The sequence below is a fragment of the Rhinopithecus bieti genome, unplaced genomic scaffold (genome assembly GCF_001698545.2).
Source record: "Rhinopithecus bieti isolate Rb0 unplaced genomic scaffold, ASM169854v2 scaffold_13243, whole genome shotgun sequence".
Taxonomy (NCBI): Eukaryota; Metazoa; Chordata; class Mammalia; order Primates; family Cercopithecidae; genus Rhinopithecus; species Rhinopithecus bieti.
In genome coordinates this window covers 176268-201385 of record NW_016807353.1, presented here as the reverse complement: position 1 = coordinate 201385, position 25118 = coordinate 176268, and the positions used below count along the sequence as shown (strand labels likewise).

General features: G+C 50.5%; 1 protein-coding gene across 2 annotated transcripts; it reads left to right on the top strand.

Annotated features, from left to right (window-relative positions):
* QPRT (quinolinate phosphoribosyltransferase) lies at nucleotides 1-25118 on the top strand. Of its 2 annotated transcripts, none has more exons than XM_017881406.1 (4): nucleotides 1-174; nucleotides 22440-22975; nucleotides 24617-24748; nucleotides 24820-25118. In XM_017881406.1, exons 1-4 carry the CDS (start codon nucleotides 162-164, stop codon nucleotides 25036-25038), a joined length of 900 nt encoding a protein of 299 aa, XP_017736895.1. In that variant the 5' UTR covers nucleotides 1-161; the 3' UTR covers nucleotides 25039-25118. The 2 variants fall into 2 exon arrangements, with proteins under 2 accessions (XP_017736895.1, XP_017736894.1); XM_017881405.1 differs by having other exon boundaries at nucleotides 24614-24748.

Below are 25118 nucleotides of genomic sequence, written 5' to 3'. Positions count from 1 at the left end.
GGCCTGGCAGAGGACAGGAGGCAGGCCTGGGGAGCCTGGGGAGGGCTGGCTGACAGTTCTATGGGCCCTCCCCTCCTCCACAGTCCCACCCCCAGCCTGAGGCCTCTGGGAGCCCTGGTCCTGAGCAGCCAATACACCAGCCCAGACGGCTGCAAGTCACCATGGACGCTGAAGGTAAAGGGACACTCTCCCGGCGGTGTCCCTGCACCCATCCCCCCACTGCCTACCCCTGCCCCCATCCTGGCTTGTCTCAGCCCCTCATCACCTCCTCTGGAGCCATCTCTCCTCTGGTCCTGCCATCGACTCCCTTACCTACCCCATGTCCCTGCAGCCTCGCTCAACCCCCAGAGGCCCCTTCTCACTCTTCTTTCTCCTGTGTTGAGTCCCCAAGGAGCTCTGGGGAAGGAAGGGGCTTAAGCCCTAGAAAAGGGGGGCAGGGCGGCCTGGAGGAGGTGGCGTCTCCTGGGGGCAGTGGGGGCCGGAAGTGGGAGGCTGGATGGGGGAGCAGCGTGGACTTCTGCTCTCTCTGGTAGCTGGGGAGAAGCAGAGGCAAAGTCCTGTCCCTCCTGTAGCCAGGTGGGGGAGGGGCTTGAGTCCCGTGATTCCCTGCCTGGAGGGAGCTGTATGCAAACTGTTGGGGTGATCAGCCCAACCCCTGACCATGGATTCCTGAAGTTCAGTGGCCACAAAGGAATGAGAAAAGACAAGTTAAGATTTAAAGCAGGTCAGGGGGCCAGTTGCTAAAGTGAAGGCTGCAGAGCCCTGGTTGCCTGACAATTTACTGAGTACAAGCTTTTGATCTAAGAAGCAGATGGTACGGGGTGAAACAGTGAAGGCGGGGGTGCATGCGTCATTTGAAAGATGTATAGCAGTGGTGGGTTTATGTGAATTTCCTTTAAGCTCAAAGCATATGTCTAACTACTAAGATAATCTTTTTTTTTTTTTTTTTTGAGATGGAGTCTCACTGTCTCCCAGGCTGGAGAGCAGTGGCGTGATCTCGGCTCACTGCAAGCTCTGCCTCCCGGGTTCACACCATTCTCCTGCTGGGAGATAGGCACCTGCCGCCATGTGGCTAACTTTTTGTATTTTTAGTAGAGATGGGGTTTCACCATGTTAGCCAGGATGGTCTCAATCTCCTGACCTCGTGATCCACCCACCTCGGCCTCCCAAAGTGCTGGGATTAGGGGCATGAGCCACCATGCCAGGCCAACTAAGATGATCTTGAACTTATCGGGCTGCAGCTGGTGGGAGTGGGTTTTACAAGGAACCAGGATGTCTGGTCACATTCCAAAGATTCAAGGGAGTGTTTCAGCCCAGAGCATTCTGTGTAAAGCCACAGAGCAAGTCATGCTCACTGGCCTGAGGACACAATGGCAATAAGGAGATGATTCTCCTCAGAGGCCCCCTATGGTGTTCCATAGGTGTCCTACACAGGGGTGGCTGACTAAACTGGCACCCAATAAACACTTCCACCAGCACAAACCCAGGGGGCCATGCTCTGCACTCAGAAGGCTCCCCCAGGGATGGGGCTGTGTGACCGTGGGTGGGTCCCAGCTTCTCAGAGCCTCGTTTTCTTCCATCTGTAAAATGACAATAATAGTTCCCTGCTCTGGTCGGGCACGGTGGCTCACGCCTGTAATCCCAGCACTTTGGGAAGCTGAGGCGGGTGGAGCACTTGAGGTCAGGAGTTTGAGACCAGCCTGGCCAACATGGTGAAACCCCGTCTCTACTAAAAGTACAAAAATTAGCCGAGTGTGGTGGTGCGCACCTGTAATCCCAGATACTTGGGAGGCTGAGGAGGGAGAATTACTTGAACCCCAGTGGTGGAGGTTGCACAGAGATCGGGCCTCTGCACTCCAGCCTGTGTGACAGAACGAGACTCCATCTCAAAAAAAAAAAAAAAGAAAAAAAAAAGTTCCCTGATCACAAGGTTGTGGGGAGGACAGAGGATGGGAGGCATGGGTGCCTAGACCTTCCTCCACGTTTGGGGTGCCTGCTGGCACCATACACCCGGTCCTTCTGGCTCCACTGTGGAACCAGCTCTCGGGGGTCCCATGCAGGATGCATGCCAAACACATTTCAATCTCCATTGTGTCTTTCTCTTTTGTGACAACACCAATCTGGATGTGAATGCTGACTGCCACTCAGCAGCGGTGGAAACTCTGGTTTTCACCAGTTTCCACATCTGGAAGCCCCAGTTTCCACATCTGGACGATGGAGTTGGTGGCACTGGTCTCACGGAGTTGTAATGAGGATTAAATACCTTAGCAGATGTTAAGGAGTCTTGACCTGATTCCTTCAGAGCCAGGATTCTTTACTGAGGGATCATGGATGGGCTCTGGGGGAGTTCATGAACCCCAGAATTTGCACTTGAAATTGCATGTCTTTGTGAGAACACAGTTATGCATTTTTCTGGGAAGGAGATCCATAATTTTCATCAGATCCAGATTCTTTTTTTTTTTTGAGACAGTCTCGCCCTGTCGTCCAGGCTAGATTGTAGTGGCATGATCTCTGCTCCCTGCAACATTCACCTCCCAGGTTCAAGCGATTCTCCTGCCTCAGCCTCATGAGTAGCTGGGACTACAGGCATAAACCACCATGCCCGGCTAATTTTTGTATTTTTAGTAGAGATGGGGTGTCACCATGTTGGCCAGGCTAGCAGATCCAGATTCTTTTTTTTTTTTTTGAGATGGAGTCTCACTCTGTCGCCAGGCTGGAGTGCAGTGTCGTGATCTTGGCTCACTGCAACCCTCGCTTCCCAGGTTCAAGTGATTCTCCTGCCTCAGCCTCACAAGCAGCTGGGACTACAGGCACGTGCTGCCACGCCCAACTAATTTTTGTATTTTTAGTAGAAACGGTTTCACCATGTTGGTCAGGATGGTCTCGATCTCTTGACCTTGTGGTCCGCCTGCCTCGGGCTCCCAAAGTGCTGGGATTATAGGCGTGAGCCACCGCACCCGGCCCAGATTCTTAACAGAGTAAATGAAAACCTCAAAAAGTCAAGGATGGAAGCTGGGCACAGGGGCTCACGCTTGTAATCCCAGTGCTTTGGGAGGCTGAGGCAAGAGGATACCTTGAGGCAGGCCAGGAGTTTGAGACCAGCCTGGGTAACATAGTGAGATCCTGCCTCTAAAAAGAAAAAACATGTCAGGGTTGCTCAGGGATGACATACCCACATTGTGGCTTTCCCACCATGTAATTTTTCTGTTGGGTTTTGTTTTTTAGAGACAGGGTCTCACTCTGTGGCCCAGGCTGGAGTGCAGTGGCAGGATCACTGCAATCTAGAACTCCTGGGCTCAAGTGATCCTCCCGCCTCAGCCTCTTGAAATCCCAGGCTCAAACGATCCTCCTGCCTTGGCCTCCCAAAGTGCTAGGATTATAGATATGAGCCACTGTGACTGGCCCACTGTGTAATTTAGAAATGACCCTGGAGTCAAATGCCTGGGTCCCAGTCCCATTCCTGCCACCTGCTAGCTTTATGATCTTGGACAAGATGCTTAGCCTTGCTGTGCCTTGATTTCCTCATTGAAAAAGTGTGAGTGTGCCTTCCCATAGGATTGTGGTGAGGATTCAATGAGATGACATGTGTCTGGCACCTGACAGACAAAAATCACTTGGTGAGCCAGGCGCAGTGGCTCACGTCTGTAGTCCTAGGACTTTGGGATGTCGAGGCAGGAGAATTACTTGAACCTAGGAGTTCGAGACCAGCCTGGAAAACATGGTGAGACTCTATCTCTACAAAAAAATCCAAAAATAAGCCAGGCGTGGTGGCACATGCCTATGGCCCTAGCTACTCGGGTGGCTGAGGTGGGAGGATCACCTGAGCCTGGGAGGTTGAGGCTGCTATGAGCCATGCTTGTGCCACCACACTGTAGCCTGGGTAACAGAATGAGACCCTGTATTTAAAAAAAAAAAATAAAAAAAAAAAAAAAAATTGTCACTTTGGCAATTGGCAATGGTTTTGCTATTGATTTTATTGGCTCCTCACATTTGTTTCTCCGGTTCTGAGCCCTCCCCAGGCTTCAGTTCTGTTCTGATTTGTTTTGAGACAGAGTCTAGCTCTGTTGCCTAGGCTGGAGTACAGTGGCACAATCTCGGCTCACTGCAACCTCTGCCTCCCGGGTTCAAGCAATTCTCCTGCCTCAGCCTCCTGAGTAGCTGAGATTGCAGGTGCACACCACCACACCTGGCTAATTTTTTTGTAGTTTTAGTAGAGACGGGGTGTCACTGTCTTGGCCAGGCTGGTCTTGAACTCCTGGCCTCGTGATCCACCTGCCTTGGCCTCCCAAAATGTTGGATTACAGGCATGAGCCACCATGCCTGGTTTCCAGTTCTGTTTTTAAAACCCCTGACTGTCCATTTCCACCTGACATCTTTCTGATGTGTCACATTCAAAATCCTCTCTTGCCACCAGCTTTTCCTTCTGACATCTCCATTTCTTTCTTTTTGAGACAGAGTCTTACTCTGTTACCCAGGCTGCAGTGCAATGGCACAATCTTGGCTCACTGCAACCTCCGCTTCTCTGGTTCAAGTGATTTTCCTGCCTCAGCCTCCTAAGTACATGGGATAACAGGCGAGTGCCACCATGCCTGGCTAATTTTTGTATTTTTAGTAGAGATAGGGTTTCACCATGTTGGCCAGGCTGGTCTCAAACTCCCGACCTCAAGTGATCTGCCCGCCTTGGCCTCCCAAAGTGCTGGGATTATAGGCATGAGCCACAGCGCCCGGCCTGATGTCTCCATTTCTGTTCCTGCCTCACCAGCCTCCTACTCAGACTAGAAACCTCAAGGTCATCTTTGACCACTCACTCTCCCTTGTACCCCAGGATCCAAAGAGTCCCCACATGTTCCTTGGACTTACCTTCATGGCATCACCTGACCCTCTTCCTTTGTTTCCACACCCCTCCCTCTGCGGGAGCAGCCTGTTTGAAGCTTTCTTCTCCTTGCTGCCTTCACGCACGTGACGACAGCTGATGCTGAACTCTGGGCTGGGCCAGGAGGGTTGGCGCTGGGATCATGGACCCAGGAGAGAAGAGATGAGCCCGGGGATGGGGCAGAGGCTGGGAAGTGACGGGTGAGTCCAGCGTGGGTACATACCAATGTGAGGCCAGTGGGCAGAGGCAGAGTGGTCCACCAGGGGTCAGGTGTGGGCAGCAGGGTCAGTCACATCATCTTATGGATATGGAGTCCAGGTGGCCTTTTCCTACACTTCACCCTGGCTCACAACAGCTTTCCATCTTGTATCCATCAAGAACTCCAGACACAGTTTAAATGTTTAAATTTCAAAGTTGGCTGGCCGTGGTGCTTCACGCTTATAATCCCAACACTTTGGGAGGCCAAGGTGGGCGGATTACTTGAGGTCAGGAGTTCAAGACCAGCCTGGCCAACATGGTGAAACCCTGTCTCTACTAAAAATACAAAAATTAGCCGGACATGGTGGTGGACGCCTATAGTCCCAGTTACTCAAGAGGCTGAGGCAGGAGAATCACTTGAACCCCAGAGACAGAGGTTGCAGTGAGCCAAGATTGTGTCATTGCACTCCAGCCTGGGCAACAGAGCAAGACTCCATCTCAAAAAACTAAAATAAAATAAACAAATAAACTTCAAAGTTTTTTTTTTTTTTTCAAAGAGACAAGGTCCTTCTCTGTTGCCCAGGCTGGAGTGCAGTGGCTCACTGCAGCCTCCAATCCCTGGGCTCAAGAGATCCTCCTGCCTCAGCCTCCTGAGTAGCTGGGACTAACAGGTGTGCCCCACGATGCCCAGCTATTTTAAAAAAATTCTTTGTAGAGACGCGGTCTTTCTCTGTTGCCCAGGATGGTCTTGAACTCCTGGGCTCAAGCAATCCTCCTGCCTTGGCCTTCTGAAGCGCTGGGATTACAGACGCGAGCCACTGGACCAGCCCTGTTCATTTTGATCATGTGACTTCTGATAGAAATTTTGTAGTGACTTCCCATTGCCTAGTGAGAGAAGCCTAACTCTTCCTCTCAACCACGGCCTGCTCAGTCTGGCCCCATCCTATGATGCGGCCTTCTTTCCCCATGCCCAAGACTGGGCACCGTCACCTGCATGTGCCCTGTGCCTCTGCTGCCTGACCTGTGCTCTCTCCATTCTCTCTGCTTGGCGAGCCGTCCTCTCCTGTCAATTCCAGCCCATTCTCAGAACCAGGCTTTCTGGCTGCTCTTATTCATACTCAGACTCTGTGGCTCATTCTACTATATGTGTGCAGGGCGGTCACATTTGGCCATATTTGGAGGTCACTTCTCTTCTCCAGGGAGTGAACGGAGGGGAAAAGGACATTTATCCGGGACCTGAGGTGCTGACCAGCCTCTGTCTCCACCTGGTGTTTGCCAAATGAGTCAACAAATGAACAGATGGAAGAACAGAGCTGCCAGAGTCAGACCCCTGGGTTGAGGCTTCTGGCCAGGCACTGACTCAGGCGCTTTATGTGAATTGCCTCTTTTGGTCCTCCCAGCAGCCCTGGAACTTCCATGTGAAACTGACACTCAGGCAGGTTAGCGCCTTGCTGGAGTCACCCAGCCTGTAGGTTAGGTGTAGCATAGAAACACGGTAAAGAGCTGAACATGATGGCATGCATCTGTGGTCCCAGCTGCTTGGGAGGCTGATGCAGGAGAATCGTTTGAGTCCAAGAGGTTGAGGCTGCAGTGAGCCGTGATCGCACCACTGCATTCCAGCCTGGGCGACAGAGCAAGACCTTGTCTCTAAAAACAAAACAAAAACAAAAAACAGTAAACAACAACAACAAATCAGTAAACAATCCAGAATAGAACAGCAACAGTGCCAGAGGGGGAAAATCTTTATCTATTATGTCAGAGTTGTCAGTAATCTGTATCTTTACATGATTTGAAAAGAGAGAAGATGGCAAATAATATCCCAGGATACCCTGATCCCCTCTGAGCAGAGATGCCAATTTTTTTTTTCTTTGAGATGAAGTCTTGCTCTGTCACCTAGGCTCGACTCACTGCAACCTCCGCCTCCTGGGTTCAAGCAATTCTCCTGCCTCAGCCTCCCAAATAGCTGGGATTACAGGTGCCCACTACCACACCTGGCTAATTTTTATATTTTTAGTAGAGAGAGAGTTTCACCATGTTGGTCAGGCTGGTCTCAAGCTCCTGACCTCAAGTGATCTGCCCACCTTGGCCTCCCAAAGTGCTGGGATTACAGGCATGAGCCACTGTGCCCAGCCTTAAATATGCCAATTTTATTAGAGTTTTATTAACTCTGGACAACCAATTAAGAAGGGATCGCCTTGAGGGATCAAGGTTACATCCCACAGAATAAAACTCGAATCTCTGAAGTCCAGGCATCTTGGGAGACCTTTTACATGTCCAGCCACAAGGCTAGGAGGCCGCTGGACAGGGAGGGTGCAGCTGCCTCCTCCATGCACGTGGCAGCCTGCCTGGCATTTCTCTGATGGGCCAACTCTCTCCTTGCCAGCTGTAAAAGTGGCTTCCCCTCTCTGAAGTGCCTTTCAGTAACAGCTGCTAATTAGGGGAGCCCCGTATTTTCAAAGCTACCCACAGGAATTCCTCTTGTTGGAAATGCATGAGAGAGTCAGGGCCTTAAAAAAAAAAACACCCAGTTGTGTTTATTTATTTTCACAAATAGAACATGGAATGTGTAACTGTTCCCCTCTCTATTAGACAATCAGAAAGACTGAACTCCAAGAAGGGGGAAAGAGGGGAACCCCTGCACATGGAAGCAGCTTTGAGGTTTTTTTTTTTTTTTTTTTTTTTTTTTTGAGACAGAGTCTCACTCTGTTGCCCAGGCTAGAGTGCAGTGGTGCGATCCGGGCTCACTGTAGCCTCAACCTCCTAGACTCAAGTGATCCTTCTGCCTCAGCCTCCCAAGAGTAGCTGGATCTACAACTGCATGCCGTCACACCTGGCTAATCTTTTAAATTTTAATTTTATGTATTTGATTATTATTTTTTTAGACTGCATCTCCCTCTGTTGCTCAAACTGGAGTGCAGTGGCACAATCACGATTTGCTGCAGCATCAACCTTCTGGGCTCTAGCAATCCTCCCGCCTCAGCCTCCCGAGTAGGTGGTACCCCAGGTTCATGCCACCATGCCCGGCTAATATATATATATAATTTTTTTTTTTTTTTAGATAAGGAATCTTGCATGTTTGCCCAGGCTGGTGTCAACCCTGCCAAGTGACCTCCAGGGGGGGGGGGGGGGGGGGGGGGGGGGGGGCCTGCTTCTTCCAGCCTCCCCAAAGTGACTAGACGCAGGCATGAGCCCCCTGCTGGCCTCAGGAGCTATGATGTTCTTTTCTTTCTTTTTGGAGAAATGAGTCTCGCTCCTGTTGTCCAGGCGCGTGTACCCACCCCATGCCGGCTAATTTGTGTTTTCTGTAGAGGGGTTTCACCATGTGGCCAAGCTGGCCTCGATAACTCCCTGACCCAAGTAATACACCCACCTTGGCCCTCCCAAAGTGCGAATTACAGGCATGCCCACCATGTCCCAGCCAGCAGTGTGATGGTCTACAGACCCAGCCTATGGAAGGGAGGACCTGGGGCCTCATACTTACCATTCTACTGCATCATTTCTAGCTCTACTCTTTTAGTTAATTCCTCTTTAGTTTCTGACCTCCTGGTTCCTCCACCCTATATTTTTATTTATTTTATTTTATTTATTTATTTATTTTATTTATTTTATATTATTTATTTTTTGAGCAGAGCCCTCCCTGTCGCCCGACTGGAGTGCAGGGCAGACTCAGCTCACTCAAGCTCCGTCCTGGTTTACGCCATTCTCCTGCCTCAGCCTCCCAGTAGCTGGGGACTACAAGGCGCCCGCACTGTCGCCCTATTTTGTATTTTTAGTAAGACGGGTTCACCGTTAGCCAGATGGTCTCCGATCTCCTCTCCCTGACTCGTGATCCGCCCGCCGCATCGTCCAAAAGTGCTGGGATTACAGGCTTGAGCCACCGCGCCCGGCCTATTTTATTTTATTTTTTGAGATGGAGTCTTGCTCTCTCACCCATGCTGGAGTGCAATGGTGTGATCTCGGCTCACTGGAACCTCTACCTCCTAGGTTCAAGGAATTCTCCTACCTCAGCCTCTTGAGTAGCTGGGATTACAGGCGTGTGCCACTGCGCCTGGCCAGATTTTTGTTTGTTTCTTTGTTTGTATTTTTAGTAGAGACGGGGTTTCACCATGTTGGCCAGGCTGGTCTCAAACTCCTGACCTCAAGTGATCCACCCGCCTCAATCTCCCAAAGTGCTGGGATTACAAGCGTGAGCCACCACGCCCGGTCTTGGTTTTCCACCTATAAATACAAACGGCATCCACCTTGAGGCCCTGTAGGTGAGGTTTGGGAGGAGGTATGAGAAGCGCCAGGCACATAGTAGGCACCAATGCATGGTAGCTATTATTGTCTTCCTGTGGCTCAGAAGCTCTCAATTCTTTTTTTTTTTTTTTTTTTTTTTGAGTCGGAGTCTCGCTCTGTCGCCCAGGCTGGAGTGCAGTGGCCACACTTTAGCTCACTGCAAGCTCCGCCTCCCGGGTTCACGCCATTCTCCTGCCTCAGCCTCCCAAGTAGCTGGGACTACAGGCGCCTGCCACCTCGTCCGGCTAGTTTTTTGTATTTTTTTAGTAGAGACGGGGTTTCACCGTGTTAGCCAGGATGGTCTCGATCTCCTGACCTCGTGATCCGCCCGTCTCGGCCTCCCAAAGTGCTGGGATTACAGGCTTGAGCCACCGCGCCCGGCCGGAATTATTTTGCCATATTTCAGACCAATTATATCAGAATCTCTAGGGATGGGGCCTGGAGCTCCCCCATATGATTCCATTGTGCAGCAGAGGTTGAGAACTACTGCCCTACCCAATGGTGTTATGATTTATAATAAGAAATGTGTATTTTACTCTTTGTCCTTGGTTCCTGGCATAGAGCTCCTGGAATCATTGGAATTTCCTGAACAACAGAGGGGCAAGGAGAATCCTTTGTTCTAATATTTGATCTTTGTTTTGTTGTTGTTGTTGTTGCTGTTGTTGTTATTGTTGTTGAGACAGAGTTTTGCTCTTGTTGCCCAGGCTGGAGTGCAGTGGCGTGATCTCGGCTCACCACAACCTCCGCCTCCCAGGTTCAAGCAATTCTCCTGCCTCAGCCTCCTGAGTAGCTGGGATTACAGGCATGCACTATCATGCCCGGCTAATTTTGTATTTTTAGTAGAGACGGGCTTTCTCCAAGTTGAGGCTGCTCTCGAACTCCTGACCGCAGGTGATCCACCCGCCTTGGCCTCCTAAAGTGCTGGGATTACAGGTGTGAGCCACCGTGCCCGGCCGTTGTTGGTTTTTTAAAATTGAGACAGGATCTCACTTTGCTATCCAGGCTGGGGTGCAGTGGTGTGATCACCGCTCTCTGCAGTCTCAAACTCCTGGGCTCAAGGGATCCTCCCACGTCAGCCTCCTGAGTAGCTGGGACTACAGGTGTGTACCACCGTACCTGGCTAATTTTTCTGTAGATATAGGGTTTTGTTATGTTGCTCAGGCTGGTCTTGAATTGCTGTGCTCAAATGTTCTGCCTGCCTCGGCCTCCCAAAGTGCTGGGATTACTGCCATCAGCCACCATGATGCCTAATTTTTGAAACTTATGTAGTTGGCTAGGTATGGTGGCTCACGCCTGTGATCCCAACACTTTGGGAGGCCGAGGGGGGAGGATCACCTGAGGTCAGGAGTCTGAGACCACCCTGGCCAACACGGTGAAATCCCGTCTCTACTAAAGATACACAAATTAGCCGAGCGTGGTGGCGGGCGCTTATAATCCCAACTACTTGAGAGGCTGAGGCAGGAGAATCGCTTGAACCTGGGAGGCGGAGGTTGCAGTGAGCTGAGACTGCGCCATTGCACTCCAGCCTGGGCAACAAGAACAAAAACTCCGTCTCAAAAAATAAAATAAAACAAAATAAAATTTATGTAGTGATGGAGTCTTGCCATGTTGCCAGGCTGGTCTTGAACTCCTGGCCTCAAGCGACTCCCTCTCCCCAGCCTCCCAAAGTGCTGGGATACAGATGTGAGCCACCACACTGGGCCTAATACTTGATCTTTGACCCAAGTTCCTGACAGAGCTCCTAATCCCTTGGAATTTCTGGCTGATCAGAGGGTCTTTTGTTCCAATGAGGTGATTCTTGGTGGGCTTCTGGAAGGGGGCCAGTCACCAGAGAGGTACTACTGCAATGATTAGAAGTTTGGTACCCTCAGCAGTATCCTTCATCTTCTGGGAAGGGGAGAGGGGCTAGAGATTGATTTAACTATCACGCCTGTGAGATGACACCTCCATAGAAATCCCTGAAATAAGATGTTAGGAGAGCTCTTGTGTTATAGGACAGATAAAGGTGCCAGGAGGAGGGTGGTACCCAGGAGAGGGCATGGAAGCCCTTTCCCCCGTACCCTGCCCTATGCATTTCTTCCAGCTGGCTGTTAATTTGTGTAATTTGACAATGCAGCCAGGTGTGGCAGCGCACCTATAGTCCCAGTTACTCAGGAGGCTAAGGCAGGAGGATCACTTGAGCCCAGGAGCTCAAGAGTGCTCCTATAGTGTGCTATCCTCGAGCCTGTGAATATCCACTGCACTCCAGCTGGGCAACACAGAAAGACACTGTCCAAAAAACAAAACAACCTGGGCGTGGTGGCTCACGCCTGTAATCTCAACACTTCAGGAGGCAGAGGCGGGTGGATCACTTGAGGTCAGGAGTTCGAGACCAGCCTAGCCAATATGGTGAAGCCTCATCGCTACTAAAAATACAAAAATTAGCTGGGTGTGGTGGCGTGTGCTTGTAATCCCAGCTACTCGGGAGACTGAGGCAGGAGAATCGCTTGAACCTGGGTGGCAGAGGTTGCAGTGAGCTGAGATAGCGCCACTGCACTCCGGCTTGGGCAACAGAGTGAGACTCTGTCTCAAAAATAAATAAATAAATAAAAAACAAAACGATACTAAACAAACAAAAAGTGTTGTAATACACCAGCAATAGTAAGTAAACTGTTTTCCTGGGATCACTGCTTTAGTAAAGATCAAATACAAGCAGGAGTCATGGGAACGTCTGATTTGTAGCCAAGTCACACAGAAGTTGTGGGTAGCCTGGGAATTTCTTACTACTTGAGGCTGACGTCTGAAGTGGGGGACAGTCTTGTGGGACTGAGCGCTTTTGCTATGAAGTCTGCACTAACTCTGGTTATGGTCACAGTTGAAGTGAACTGTAGGACACGCAGCTACTGTCGGAGAATTGGTTGATGTGGGAAAAAGAAATGCCATACCACTGGTCGCAGAAGCGTTCTGTGTTGAGTGAACATACAGAAAAGAAACACTGTTGGTTTTTTAATCTATGTCACCCTAAAATAACGTTCCATGACTCAGTCTCAAGTGGGGACCCGCTCTCTCTCCTTTCCTTATTTTTCTCACTTTTTATTATAGAGAATTTCAAACATACACGAAAGTAGATAGAAAAGCATGGTGAACCCCCACGAAACCACCACCAACCTCAAAAAACGTCAATGTGCGGCTAGCCCAGTCTCACCCTCCCTCCCTCTACCTTCCAGTATTATCTTAAAGCAAACCAGCTCTCGAACTCTTTGTTTGTTTGTTTGTTTGTTTGTAGACAGAGTCTCGCTCTGTCACCCAGGCTGGAGTGCAGTGGCACAATCATGGCTCACTGCAACCTCAATTCAAGTGATTCTTTCACCTCAGCCTCCTCAGTAGCTGGGATTACAGGCCCGCACCACCACACCCGGCTAATTTTTGTATTTTTTTAGTAGAGATGGGGTTTCACCATGTTGGCCAGGCTGGTCTCAATCTCCTGACCTCAGGTGATCCACCCCACCTCGGCCTCCCAAAGTGCTGGGATTATAGGTGTGAGCCACCGCACCCAGCCTCTTTTGTTTTTTAGATGCGGTCCTGTTCTGTCGCCCAGGCTGGTTGGTGTGCAGTAACATGATCATAGCTCACTGTTTGTAGCCTCCAACTTCTGGGCTCAAGTGATCCTCCTGCCTCAGCCTGTGGAGTAGCTGGGACTACAGGCGTGTGCCACCACACCTGGCTAATTTAAATTTTTTTTTTTTTTTTTCTTTTAGAGATGGGGTCTTGCTCTGTTGACCAGGCTGGCCTCAAACTCCCAGCCTCAAGCGATCCTCCTACCTCAGCCTCCCAAAGTGTTGGGATTACAGGCATGAGCCGCCGTGCCTGGCTCAAATCTTTTCATATGTGAACATCTCAGCATGTTTTTCTTCTTTTTTCTTTTTTTTTTTTGAGATGGAGTTTCGCTCTTGTCGCCCAGACTGGAATGCAATGGTGTGATCTTGGCTCACTGCAACCTCTGCCTCCTAGGTTCAAGCGATTCTCCTGCCTTCCTCTCCCAAGTAGCTGGAATTACAGGTGCCTACCACCATGTCCAGCTAATTTTTTAACATTTTTGATCCACCCGCCTTGGCCTCCCAAAGTGCTAGGATTACAGGCGTGAGTCACTGTGCCCAGACTCAGCATGTTTTTTTCCTAAAAGATAAAGACTTTTTCTTTTTACTACAACCACAATACTGTTGTCAAAACTAAACTCTAAAACTTTCCGTGGTATTATCAAACATTCAGTCAATGTCCAGATTCCAATGGTTTCATAAATAGCCTAATTTGCTGGTTTGTTTGAATTAGGATCTAAGCAGAATCTACACTTTGTGATTGGTTAGTATATGTCTTAAGAGTCTTTGAAACTTTCTTTATTTTTTTGATTAAAAAATGTTTAATTTAGAGATACTTTTTGTCTGGCCAAGACTACCTCAGCCTTCTTTTGCCTTCCAATCTGCCTCCAGTTGGTGGCTGAAGTGACCTTTCTGGAGTAAAACTATAATCTCTTTTAAAATTCGGTGATGGGTCAGGCATGGTGGATCACACTTGTAATCCCAGCACTTTGGGAGGTCGAAGTGGGAGGACTGCTTGAGCCCAGGAGTTCAAGACCAGCTTGGGCAACATAGCGAGATCCCCCCCCCATCTCTACTTAAAAATAATAAAATAAAATGAAAAAAAGATTTTTTTGAGATGGAGTTTCGCTCTTGTTGCCTAGGCTGGAAGACAGTGGTGGGATCTCAGCTCACTGCAACCTCTGCCTCCCGGGGTCAACCGATTCTCCTGCCTCAGCCTCCTGAGTAGTTGGGATTACAGGCATGTGCCACCATGCCCGGCTAATTTTGTATTTTTAGTAGAGACGGGGTTTCACCATGTTGGTCAGGCTGGACTCGAACTCCTGACCTCAGGTGATCAACCCACCTCAGCCTCCCAAAGTGCTGGGATTACAGGCATGAGTCACTGTGTCTGGCCAATAACATGAAATTTTATGATGGCTCCTGCGATCTGGCAAATTCCTCAGCTAAATAGTTTAGTTTTTTCTCCCTGTGGCCTCCTCTCCCACCATGTCACCTGTGAATCTCACACTGCCCCCACCCCGCCACTGTCTGCAGGTGAACAGATCAGTTTTCTCAGCCCCAAATGTCGGCCCCACCCCACACCTCTGCCTGGCAAACATCACTCACCCATCCTCAGAGACACCTAGTCATTTATTCTGTGAGTCCACCACACTTGAGAAACGTTTCATTTCTTAGCGAACACGCCTACCCTGTGCTAGACAGTGTTCCTAAGGGCTTTCAAATATAGTCTTTTGTTTTTTGTTTCTGAGACAGAGTCTTGCTCTGTCGCCCAGGCTGGAGTGCAGTGGCACAATCTTGGCTCACTGCAACCTCCACCTCCCAAGTTCAAGCATTTTTCTGCCTCAGCCTCCCTAGTAGCTGGGATTACAGGCGCCCGACTAATTTTTTTTTTTTTTTTTTTTTTTTTTTTAGTAGAGATGGGGTTTCACCATTTTGGCCAGGCTAGTCTTGAACTCCTGTCCTCAGGTGATTCGCCCGCCTCAGCCTCCCAAAGTGCTGTGATTACAGGCATGAGCCACTGCCCCCAGCCACTTTCTTGTTTTTATAACAGCACGAGGAGGTCATTATTGTCATCCCTGTCACAGATGAGGAGCCCAAGGCCCCCGAGGGTTGAGTCTCTGGTCCACAATCACTTAGTGACAAGTGGCAGAGCCAGGGCTGGACCTGAGGTGTTCGGTCCCAGAGCCTGGGCTCTGATTCACTGTGCTATGCGACCTCTCTGATACGTAAGTATCCTAGCTCGCATACTATGAAGCTAAACAATATAAAATTGCCAATATTTGGCCGTTTTGACCAATAAAAGCAGCAATGGTTGTATGGTTCAGTATGCGAAGTGCTTGAATATAGCAGAAAACTCAATGGCCAGACACAGTCTTTGCCCATTGAGAGGAAACAGCTGTAGACTGTGATGATGGGGGAAGAACAGGAAGCAGAGAGGGACCAGGATCTAATATGGGGGGTGGGGTGTCTGTGAGGCCCCTGCTGAGGAAGTGATGTTTAAGGGAAGACCTGTAAGTGGAATAAGAGCTGAAGGGGGAGATTGGGGACAAGGGAAGGGCCTTCCAGGCCGAGGTACAGTCCTGCAACAGCATAGGCTAAGGCCTGACAGGTAAGAGAAAGAGCTGCCCACGCTGTTGCCTTCATGCCTAGCAATTATTAACACCCCGCACAGTGCAGGTGCTGATGAGGATGTGTCAGAGAATCAGTGAAAAATGGAAAGAAGTTGCCAGGTGTGGAGGCTCATGTCTGTTAATCCCAGCACTCTGGGAGGCCAGGGTGGGAGGAAGACAAGGCCAGGAGCTGGAGGCTGGGCATGGTGGCTCACGCCCATAATCCCAGCACTTTGGGAGGCCGAGGCGGGCGGATCACTTGAGGCCAGGAGCTCAAGACCAGCCTGGCCAATATGGTGAAACGCTATCTGTATTAAAATACAAAAATTGGCCAGGCATGGTGGCACGTGCCTGTAATCCCAGCTACTCTGGAGGCTGAGGCAGGAGAACCCAGGAGGCAGAGGCTGCAGTAAGTCTACAGTTACTGCCAAAGCTCGGGGCTCCATCCCTTTTCCATCGCATGCCACTGCACTCCAGCCTGGGCAGCAAAGTGAGACTCTGTCTCTAGAAAAAGAAAAAGAAAAAAATGTTTAAAAGGCCAGGAGTTTGAGACCCTGTCTCTACAAAAAATTTTTTTAAAAAATTACCTTGGCATGGTGGAGCAGGTACTCAGGAGGCTGCGGTGAGACGACCACATGAGCCCAGGCATTCAAGGCCGCAGTGAGCCATGATTGTACCACTGCACTCCACTCTGTCTCAAAAAGAAAGAAAAAAGTCAAGAGAACTGGAACTGAAACCGTGAAAGGTCAGTTTTCAGCAGGAGAGTGATCAAAGAAAACCAGAACTAGACAGTTGTTAAAATAACTAAAACATATTGCATTCCAGACTATTGCTGTAGGGGAAGAGTGACCTTAGATCAGAACTGGGCTGAACTCTGAGTACACCATGGGGTTATAGCCAACGAGCAGAGTGGGGGACAGTGGATGGGACATTACCATGAGAAAGCACTGGGGGCTGGGGGGATTCCGGCAAGAAAACCTAAAGGGATTCTTGCTGAAGGCAGGCCAAGGTGGTCAGACAGCGCCTGGGGGAGGGTGGAGGATGAGGACCCCCATCAGGGTTCAAGGGGCAATCAGATGTGGAGGATGAAGGACTGGCTAAGCTGACTTAGCAGGATTCTTGCTAAAATTGGACGATGCAGAGGTAAACACGGAAGTCCAAGGCCTAACTGGAAAAGAGCTGAGGGAACCTGAGTGAGGTTTGGCTATAAACAGAACCTCTATCTGAGTGAGCCCATCAAACTTACTTTATTTATTTATTTATTTGAGACAGAGTCTCACTCTGTCGCCCAGGCTGGAGTACAGTGGCGTTTTTTCGGCTCACCACAAACTCTGCCTCCCAGGTTCAAGCAGTTCTTGTGCCTCGGCCTCCCGAGGAGCTGGGATTACAGGCATCCGCCACCACACCCAGCTAATTTTTGTGTTTTCAGTAGGGAGAGGGTTTTGCCATGTTTGACAGGTTGGTCTTGAACTCCTGACCTCAGGCTAATTTTTTGTTTGTTTTTATTCTTTTTTTTGAGATTGAGTTTCGCTCTTGTTGGCCAAGCTGGAGTGAAATGGTGCAATCTCAGTTCACCGAAACCTCTGCCTCCTGGGTTCAAGCGATTCTCCTGTCTCAGCCTCCCGAGGAGCTGGGATCACAGGCGCATGCCACCATGCCTGTGGAGACAGGGTTTAGTAGAGACGGGGTTTCATCATATTGGTCAGGCTGATCTAAAACTCCTGACCTCAGGTGATCCGCCTGCCTCAGTCTCCCAAAGTGCTGGGATTACAGGCATGAGCCACTGCACCCAGCCTTTTGTTTGTTTTTAAATTTAACTTTTTTTTTGAGACCAAATCTCGCTCTGTCACCCAGGATGGATTGCAATGGCACAATCTCAGCTCACTGCAACCTCTGCCTCCTGGGTTCAAGCGATTCTCCTGCCTCAGTCTCCCAAGTAGCTGGGATTACAGGTACCTGCCACCACAGCTGGTTAATTTTTGTGTTTTTAGTAGAGACAGGGTTTTGCCATGTTGGACAGGCTGGTCTTGAATTCCTGACCTCAGGTGATCAACCCACCTTGGCCTCCCAAAGTACTGGGATTACAGGCGTGAGCCACCATGCCCAGCCTTAAATTTAACTTTTATCTTAAGTTCAGGGGTATGCATGTGCAGGTTTATTACATAGGTAAACTTATGTCATGGGGGTTGTACACATTATTTAGTCACCCAGGTATTAAGTGTAGTACCCATTAGTTATTTTTCCTGATCTCCTCCCTCCTCCAAACTTCCACCCTCTGATAGGCCCCATTATGTGTTGTTCCCCTCTATGTGTCCATGTGTTCTCATCATTTAGCTCCCACTTATAAGTGAGAACATGTGATATTTGGTTTTCTGTTCCTGCATTTGTTTGCTAAGAATAATGGCCTCCAGCTCCATCCGTGTCCCTGCAAAGAACGTGATCTCATTCTTTTCTATGGCTGCATAGTATTCCATGGTGTATGTGTACCACACTTTCTTTATGCAGTCTACCACTGATGGGCATTTAGGTTGAATCATGTCTTTCCTATGGTGAATAGTGCTGTGATGTGTCTTTATAACAGAATGGTTTATTTTGGGTATATACCCAGTAATGGGATTGCTGGGTCGAATGGTATTTCTGGTTTTTGGTCTTTGAGAAATTGCTGCACTCTCCTCCACTATGGTTTAACTAATTTACACTCCCACCAACAGTGTGTAAGTGTTCCTTTTTCACTGCAACCTCACCAGATCTCAGTGGTCAACTCCTCCCACTCCCCAGGTAACACTGATTTGCTCTGTGCCTACAGTTTTGCCTTTCCCAGGATGCTGCATGAATGGGATCATACGGCCTTTTGGATCTGGCTCCTTTTGGTTAGAATGATACATTTGAGACACGTCCCTATTGTGTGTATCAGTAGTAGGTTTCTTCTTTTTTTGAGATGGATTATCATTCTGTCATCCAGGATGGAGTGCAGCGGCATGATCTCAGCTCACTGCAACCTCCGTCTCCCTGATTCAAGCGATTATCCCGCCTCAGCCTCCTGAGTAGCTGGGATTACAGGGGCGTGCCACCACGCCTGGCTAGTTTTTGTATTTCTTCATAGAGATGGGGTTTCACCATGTTGACCAGGCTGGTCTTGAACTCCTGACCTTGTGATCCGCCCACCTTGGCCTCACAAAGTGCTGGAATTACAGGCGTGAACCTTGGTGCCCAGCCTGCATCACAGGTTGTTTCCCCAATACTTACCAGTTGCAGAATTCAAATTCACTTCTAAAAAATCAGCCTGAAAAAAAGAAAAAAAAAAATCAGGCTGGCCAGGTGTGGTGGCTCACGCCTGTAATCCCAGCACTTTGGGAGGCCGTGGCGGGCAGATCACCTGAGGTCAGGAGTTTTAGATCAGCCTGGCCAAAATGGTAAAACCCTGTCTCTACTAAAAATACAAAAATTAGCCTGGCGTGGTGGTGGGCACCTGTAATCCCAGCTACTTGGGAGGCTGAGGCAGAAGAATCGCTGGTATCCGGGGGATGGAGGTTGCAGTGAGCCGAGATCACACTTCACTCCAGCCTGGGCAAAAGAGTGAAACTCTGGATCAAAAAAAAAAAAAAAAAAAAAAAATCAGGATTGGCACAGTAATCCCAGGACTTTCAGAGGCTGAGGTGCAAGGATTGCTTGAGCCTGGGAGCTCAAGACCAGCCTGGGGAATATAGTGAGACCCCTATCTCTACAACAAAACATATACAAAAATTAGCCGGGCATGGTTGCTGTCCACCTGTAGTTCCAGTTCCTCGGGAAGCTGAGGCGAGAAGATTGCTTAAGCCTGGGCAGTTGAGGCTGCAGTGAGTCGTGATCGCCCCACTGCACGGCACCTAGTTTGAATGGAGTGGGAGTGGGGGATTAGGCTCTCACTCCCTGCCGTTTGCTCCCAGGCCTTTTTCATAGCTGGATGTGACCAACAGAGACAGCGCCCAGCCTCAGTACAGCTGGCTCTTAGTGGAGGGGCAGGAGCCATCTGGGGCAGATGTGGGAGAGAACGTGGCGAAGGAGAGCCCGGTGCAGTCAAGGAGGCTTGTGGCTCGGAGGGGAGGTGGGGTGAGTGGAGACTCAGCAGCTTGGCTCTGGGGAAGTAGACAAGAGAGGGCCTGCTTCGGAGAGCAGACCAAGCCAGGATGTCTGGCCTTCACTTCCACTTGGAGCAGAAGTGTGCTGTGTGCGCGTGCATGTGCGTGTGCGTGTGCGTGCACGTGTGTGCGCGCTAAATCAGACACCCTCGCTGGCTCTGTGTCCCCCTCAAGGGGAAGCCAAGTCCACGGATGGTGAAGGCCCATGAGGCTGCAGGTCTTCACCCCGCAGATAGATGGCGCTGTTGCACCGCGCCTGGGTTTGCCTCTGCCCACAGCCATGCAGGGCCCATCTCGGGCTATGCCTAGGGCGTAAGGGACCTTCCCCATGTCCACCATCCTTATATATATATATAAAAAAGTGTGGGTACATAGTAGGTGTATATATTTATGGGGTACTTTTTTTTTTTTTTGAGACGGAGTCTTGCTCTGTTGCCCAGGCTGGAGTGCAGTGGCCGGATCTCAGCTCACTGCAAGTTCTGCCTCCCGGGTTTACGCCATTCTCCTGCCTCAGCCTCCCGAGTAGCTGGGACTACAGGCGTCCGCCACTTCGCCCAGCTAGTTTTTTGTATTTTTTTAGTAGAGACGGGGTTTCACCGTGTTAGCCAGGATGGTCTCCATCTCCTGACCTCGTGATCCGCCCGTCTCGGCCTCCCAAAGTGCTGGGATTACAGGCTTGAGCCACCGCGCCCGGCGGGGTGCATATTGATAAAGCATGCAATGCATAATAATAACATCATGGGCCAGGCACGGTGGCTCACGCCGAGATTGCACCTCTGCAGTTGCCAGGCTACTGCAGGCACCACAGTGGCGACAGAGCGAGACTCTGTCTCAAATAAATAAATAAATAAATAAATAGATAAATAAATAAATATCAGGTTAGGCCGGGCACAGTGGCTCACACCTGTAATCCCAGCACTTTGGGAGGCGGAGGCGGGCGAATCACAAGGTCAGGAGTCCGAGACCAGCCTGGCCAACATGGTGAAACCCCGTCTCTACTAAAAATACAAATTTTAGCCGGGTGTGGTGGCAGGCGCCTGTAACCCCAGCCACTCCGAAGGCCGAAGTAGGAGAATCGCTTGAATCTAGAAGGCTGAGGTTGAAGCCAGCCGAGATCACTCCATTGCACTCCAGCTAGGCAACAAGAGTGAGAGTCCATCTCAAAAAAAAAAAAAAAAAAATTTACATCATGGAGAATGGGGTGTCCATCCCCTTAAGCATTTATCCTTTGTGTTACAATCCAACTGCATTCTTTCAGTTATTTTGAAATGCACAGTTATTGTTGACTGTAGTCACCCTGTTGTGCTAGCAAATAGTAGGTCTTATTCATTCTTTCTATTTTTTCTTTTGTACCCATTAACCTTCCCCACCTTCCCATCATCATCCTTTTTTTTTTTTTTTTTTTTTTTGAGACAGAGTCTTGCTCTGTCACCCCAGGCTGGAGTGCAGTGGCACGATCTCAGCTTACTTCAACCTCTGCCTCCTGTGTTCAAATGATTCTCCTGCTTCAGCCTCCCCAGTGGCTAGGGTTACAGGCATGCCCTACTACACTCGGCTAATTTTTTTTCAGGTTTTCGCCATGTTGGCCAGACTGGTCTTGAACTCCTGACCTCAGGTGATCCACCTGCCTCAACCTCCCAAAGTGTTGGGATTACAAGCATGAGCCACTGTGCCCAGCCCCATCATCCTCATTTTATTTACTTTTTATTTTTATTATTATTATTTTTTAGATAGAGTCTTGCTCTGTCACCCAGGCTGGATTGCAGTGGTGCGACCTCGGCTCACTGCAACCTCCGCTTTCCAGGTTCAAGCAATTCTCTTGCCTCAGCCTCCCGGGTAGCTGAGATTGCAGGCACCTGCCACCACGCCCGGCTAATTTTTGTATTTTTAGTAGAGACAGGGTTTTACCATTTTGGCCAGGCTGGTCTCAAACTCCTGACTTTGGGTGATCCGCCCGCCATGGCCTCCCCAAGTGCTGGGATTACAAGCGTGAGCCACCACGCCTGGCCAGACTGATTTTTTTTAAAAGTGAATTTGAATGCTGCAACTCGTGATATTGGATAAACAAACTGATGGGATTACAGGTGCCCGCCCCACGCCTGGCTAATTTTGTATTTTTAGTAGAAACTATGTTGGCCAGGTGGGTCTTGAACTCCTGACCTCAAGTGGTCTGCCTGCCTCGGCTTCCCAAAGTGTTGGAATTATAGGCATGAGCCACCGCACCTGACCAGAAGTTTAAATTTTTTTTTTTTTTTTTGAGACGGAGTCTGGCTCGGTCACCCCGACTGGAGTGCAGCGGCACAGTCTCTGCTCACTGCAAGCTCCGCCTCCCAGGTTCACACCATTCTCCTACCTCAGCCCCCTGAGTAGCTGGGACTACAGGCGCCCCCCACCATGCCTGGCTAATTTTTTTGTATTTTTAGTAGAGACAGGGTTTCACCATGTTAGCCAGGATGGTCTCGATCTCCTGACCTCGTGATCCGCCCACCTCAGCCTCCCAAAGTGCTGGGACTACAGGAGTGAGCCACTGCGCCCGGCCCAGAAGTTTAAATTTGACTAGGTGCCCAGTGACCTCGTCCAGCCCACAGCACTCCCCAATCCTCGCCCCCACAACCCCCCTTCCCCCCACACCTCCTTTCCTCACTGCAGCCCCTCCACTGGAACCCCTAGATCTTGAGGCTGATGGGCCAGTGCCCAGTTTCACTGGTTGTTAAATATTTTGACAATGATCCCAGACAGCAGGAGAGGCAGCCAAACTCAACAGCTGTTCTCTGTTTCCCCCCAGGCCTGGCACTGCTGCTGCCGCCCGTCACCCTGGCAGCCCTGGTGGACAGCTGGCTCCGAGAGGACTGCCCAGGGCTCAACTACGCAGCCTTGGTCAGCGGGGCAGGCCCCTCGCAGGCGGTGCTGTGGGCCAAATCCCCTGGGGTACTGGCAGGGCAGCCTTTTTTCGATGCCATCTTTACCCAACTCAACTGCCAAGTCTCCTGGTTCCTCCCTGAGGGATCGAAGCTGGTGCCGGTGGCCAGAGTGGCCGAGGTCCGGGGCCCTGCCCACTGCCTGCTGCTGGGGGAACGGGTGGCCCTCAACACGCTGGCCCGCTGCAGTGGCATTGCCAGTGCTGCCACCGCTGCAGTGGAGGCTGCCAGGGGGGCCGGCTGGACTGGACACGTGGCCGGCACGAGGAAGACCACACCAGGCTTCCGGCTGGTGGAGAAGTATGGGCTCCTGGTGGGCGGGGCCGCCTCGCACCGCTACGACCTGGGAGGACTGGTGATGGTGAAGGACAACCATGTGGTGGCCGCCGGTGGTGTGGAGAAGGTGCTGGTCCTGCCTGTCCCTGGTCCAACCTCACCCTCAGCACACCCCTCCCCCCGCCCCAGAGCCTCCAGCCATGACCTGGTGAACAGCCATGGCCTGGAGTCAGCAACACAAGACTCTTCCCACCTCAGCTCCTCCATCTGAGCTGGGCTCAGTTGAGCTCATCCAGCTAAGCTAAATGTGGAGCTGGGCTTGCTTTTCTTTTTCTGGAGACGGGGCCTCAGTCTCTCCAGTAGCTGGATATACAGGAATGCTCCACCCCACTGGCTAATTTTTGCTTTTCCTTTTTTGAGATGGAGTCTCACTGTTTCACCCAGGCTGGAGTGAAGTGACACAATCTCGGCTCACTGCAACCTCCACCTCCCGGGTTCAAGCAATTCTCCTGCCTCAGCCTCCCGAGTAGCTGGGATTACAGGCACCAGCCACCACACCCGGCTAATTTTTGTATTTTTTTGTAGATACAGAGTTTCAACATGTTGGCCAGGCGTGTCTCAAACTCCTGACCTCAGGTGATCCACCTGCCTTGGCCTCCAAAGTGCTGGGATTACAGGCGTGAGCCACCTTGCCCAGCTGCCTTTTTTTTTTTTTTTTTTTAAGAGATGGGGTCTTACTGTGTTGCCCAGGCTAGTCTAAAACTTCAGGACCCAAGAGATCCTCCCACCTTGGCCTCCCAAAGTGCTGGGATTATAGGCATAAGCCACCGCACCTGGTTTTGGAATTGATTCTTTATCTTTGTTCTGCTGCTGCGTGGTGTAATGTTTAAGAACAAAGGACAACCCGGGGGAAGCCAGTGTCACTGGCACCACAGCCTTGAGCCCATCTCTCTAGCCCTCTGCACCTAATTTCCCATCTGTGAAATGTCCTTAAAGACCCCTTCTAATTTTAATATTTTGAGTCAAATTGAACTCAGGTCCAAATGCCAAATATTGCTGATATTCATCCGCTTTTTGACCCACAAAAGTGGTCATTTTAGCCTACAATGAAACATCCTGGCTCAGTGGCTCATGCCTGTAATCCCAGCACTTTGGGAGGCCCAGGTAGGGGGATTACTTGAGGCCAGGAGTTTGAGACTAGACTGGGCCATATAGCAAGATTCTGTCTCTACAAAAAATGAAAAAATTAGCCATGCTTGTGGGCAAGCCCCTGTAGTCCCAGCTACTCGGTGGCTCACGCCTGTAATCCCGGCACTTTGGGAGGCTGAGGCGGGCGGATCACGAGGTCATGAGTTAGAGACCATCCTGGCCACCATGGTGAAACCTCGTCTCTACTAAAAATAAAAAAAATTAGCTGGGTGTGGTAGACGCACCTGTAGTCCCAGCTACTCGGAAGGCTGAGGTGGGAGAATTACTTGATCCCAGGAGGTGGAGGCTGCTGTGAGCTATGATTGCACCACTGCACTCCAGCCTGGGCGACAGAATGAGACCCTGTCTCAAAAACAAAACAAAACAAAACCCCAACGTCTGGTTTCCTTATTAACCCAAGCTCATGGTCCATCCGGAGCTTTTCAAATGCCAGTCCTGGCTCCCTGGGCCCCAGCTTCAGTGCTGGGCCCTATCCTCACCCTTGCCCTCCCGGCTCCCTGCGCCCCAGTGCCAGGTGCTGGGCCCAGTCCTCACCCTCGTCCTCCCGGCTGCCCAGCAGGCGGTGCGGGCGGCCCGGCAAGCGGCCGACTTCGCTCTGAAGGTGGAGGTGGAATGCAGCAGCCTGCAGGAGGCAGTGCAAGCGGCTGAGGCGGGTGCCGATCTTGTCCTGCTGGACAACTTCAAGCCGAAGGTGAGGTGGGTTCTGCCTCCTGGGAGGGGTCTGTGGTGGGCTCTTACCTCCCCTCCACTTGTGTCCCGCAGGAGCTGCACCCCACGGCTGCCGCGCTGAAGGCCCAGTTCCCAAGTGTGGCGGTGGAAGCCAGTGGGGGCATCACCCTGGACAACCTCCCTCAGTTCTGTGGGCCGCACATAGACGTCATCTCCATGGGGATGCTGACCCAGGCGGCCCCAGCCCTTGATTTCTCCCTCAAGCTGTTTGCCAAAGAGGCGGCTCCAGTGCCCAAAATCCACTGGTCCTAAAGCGGAAGAGGATGACACCAGCCATGGGTTAACGTGGCTCCTGAGGACCCTCCAGATCACACATCTCTTTTTTTTTTTTT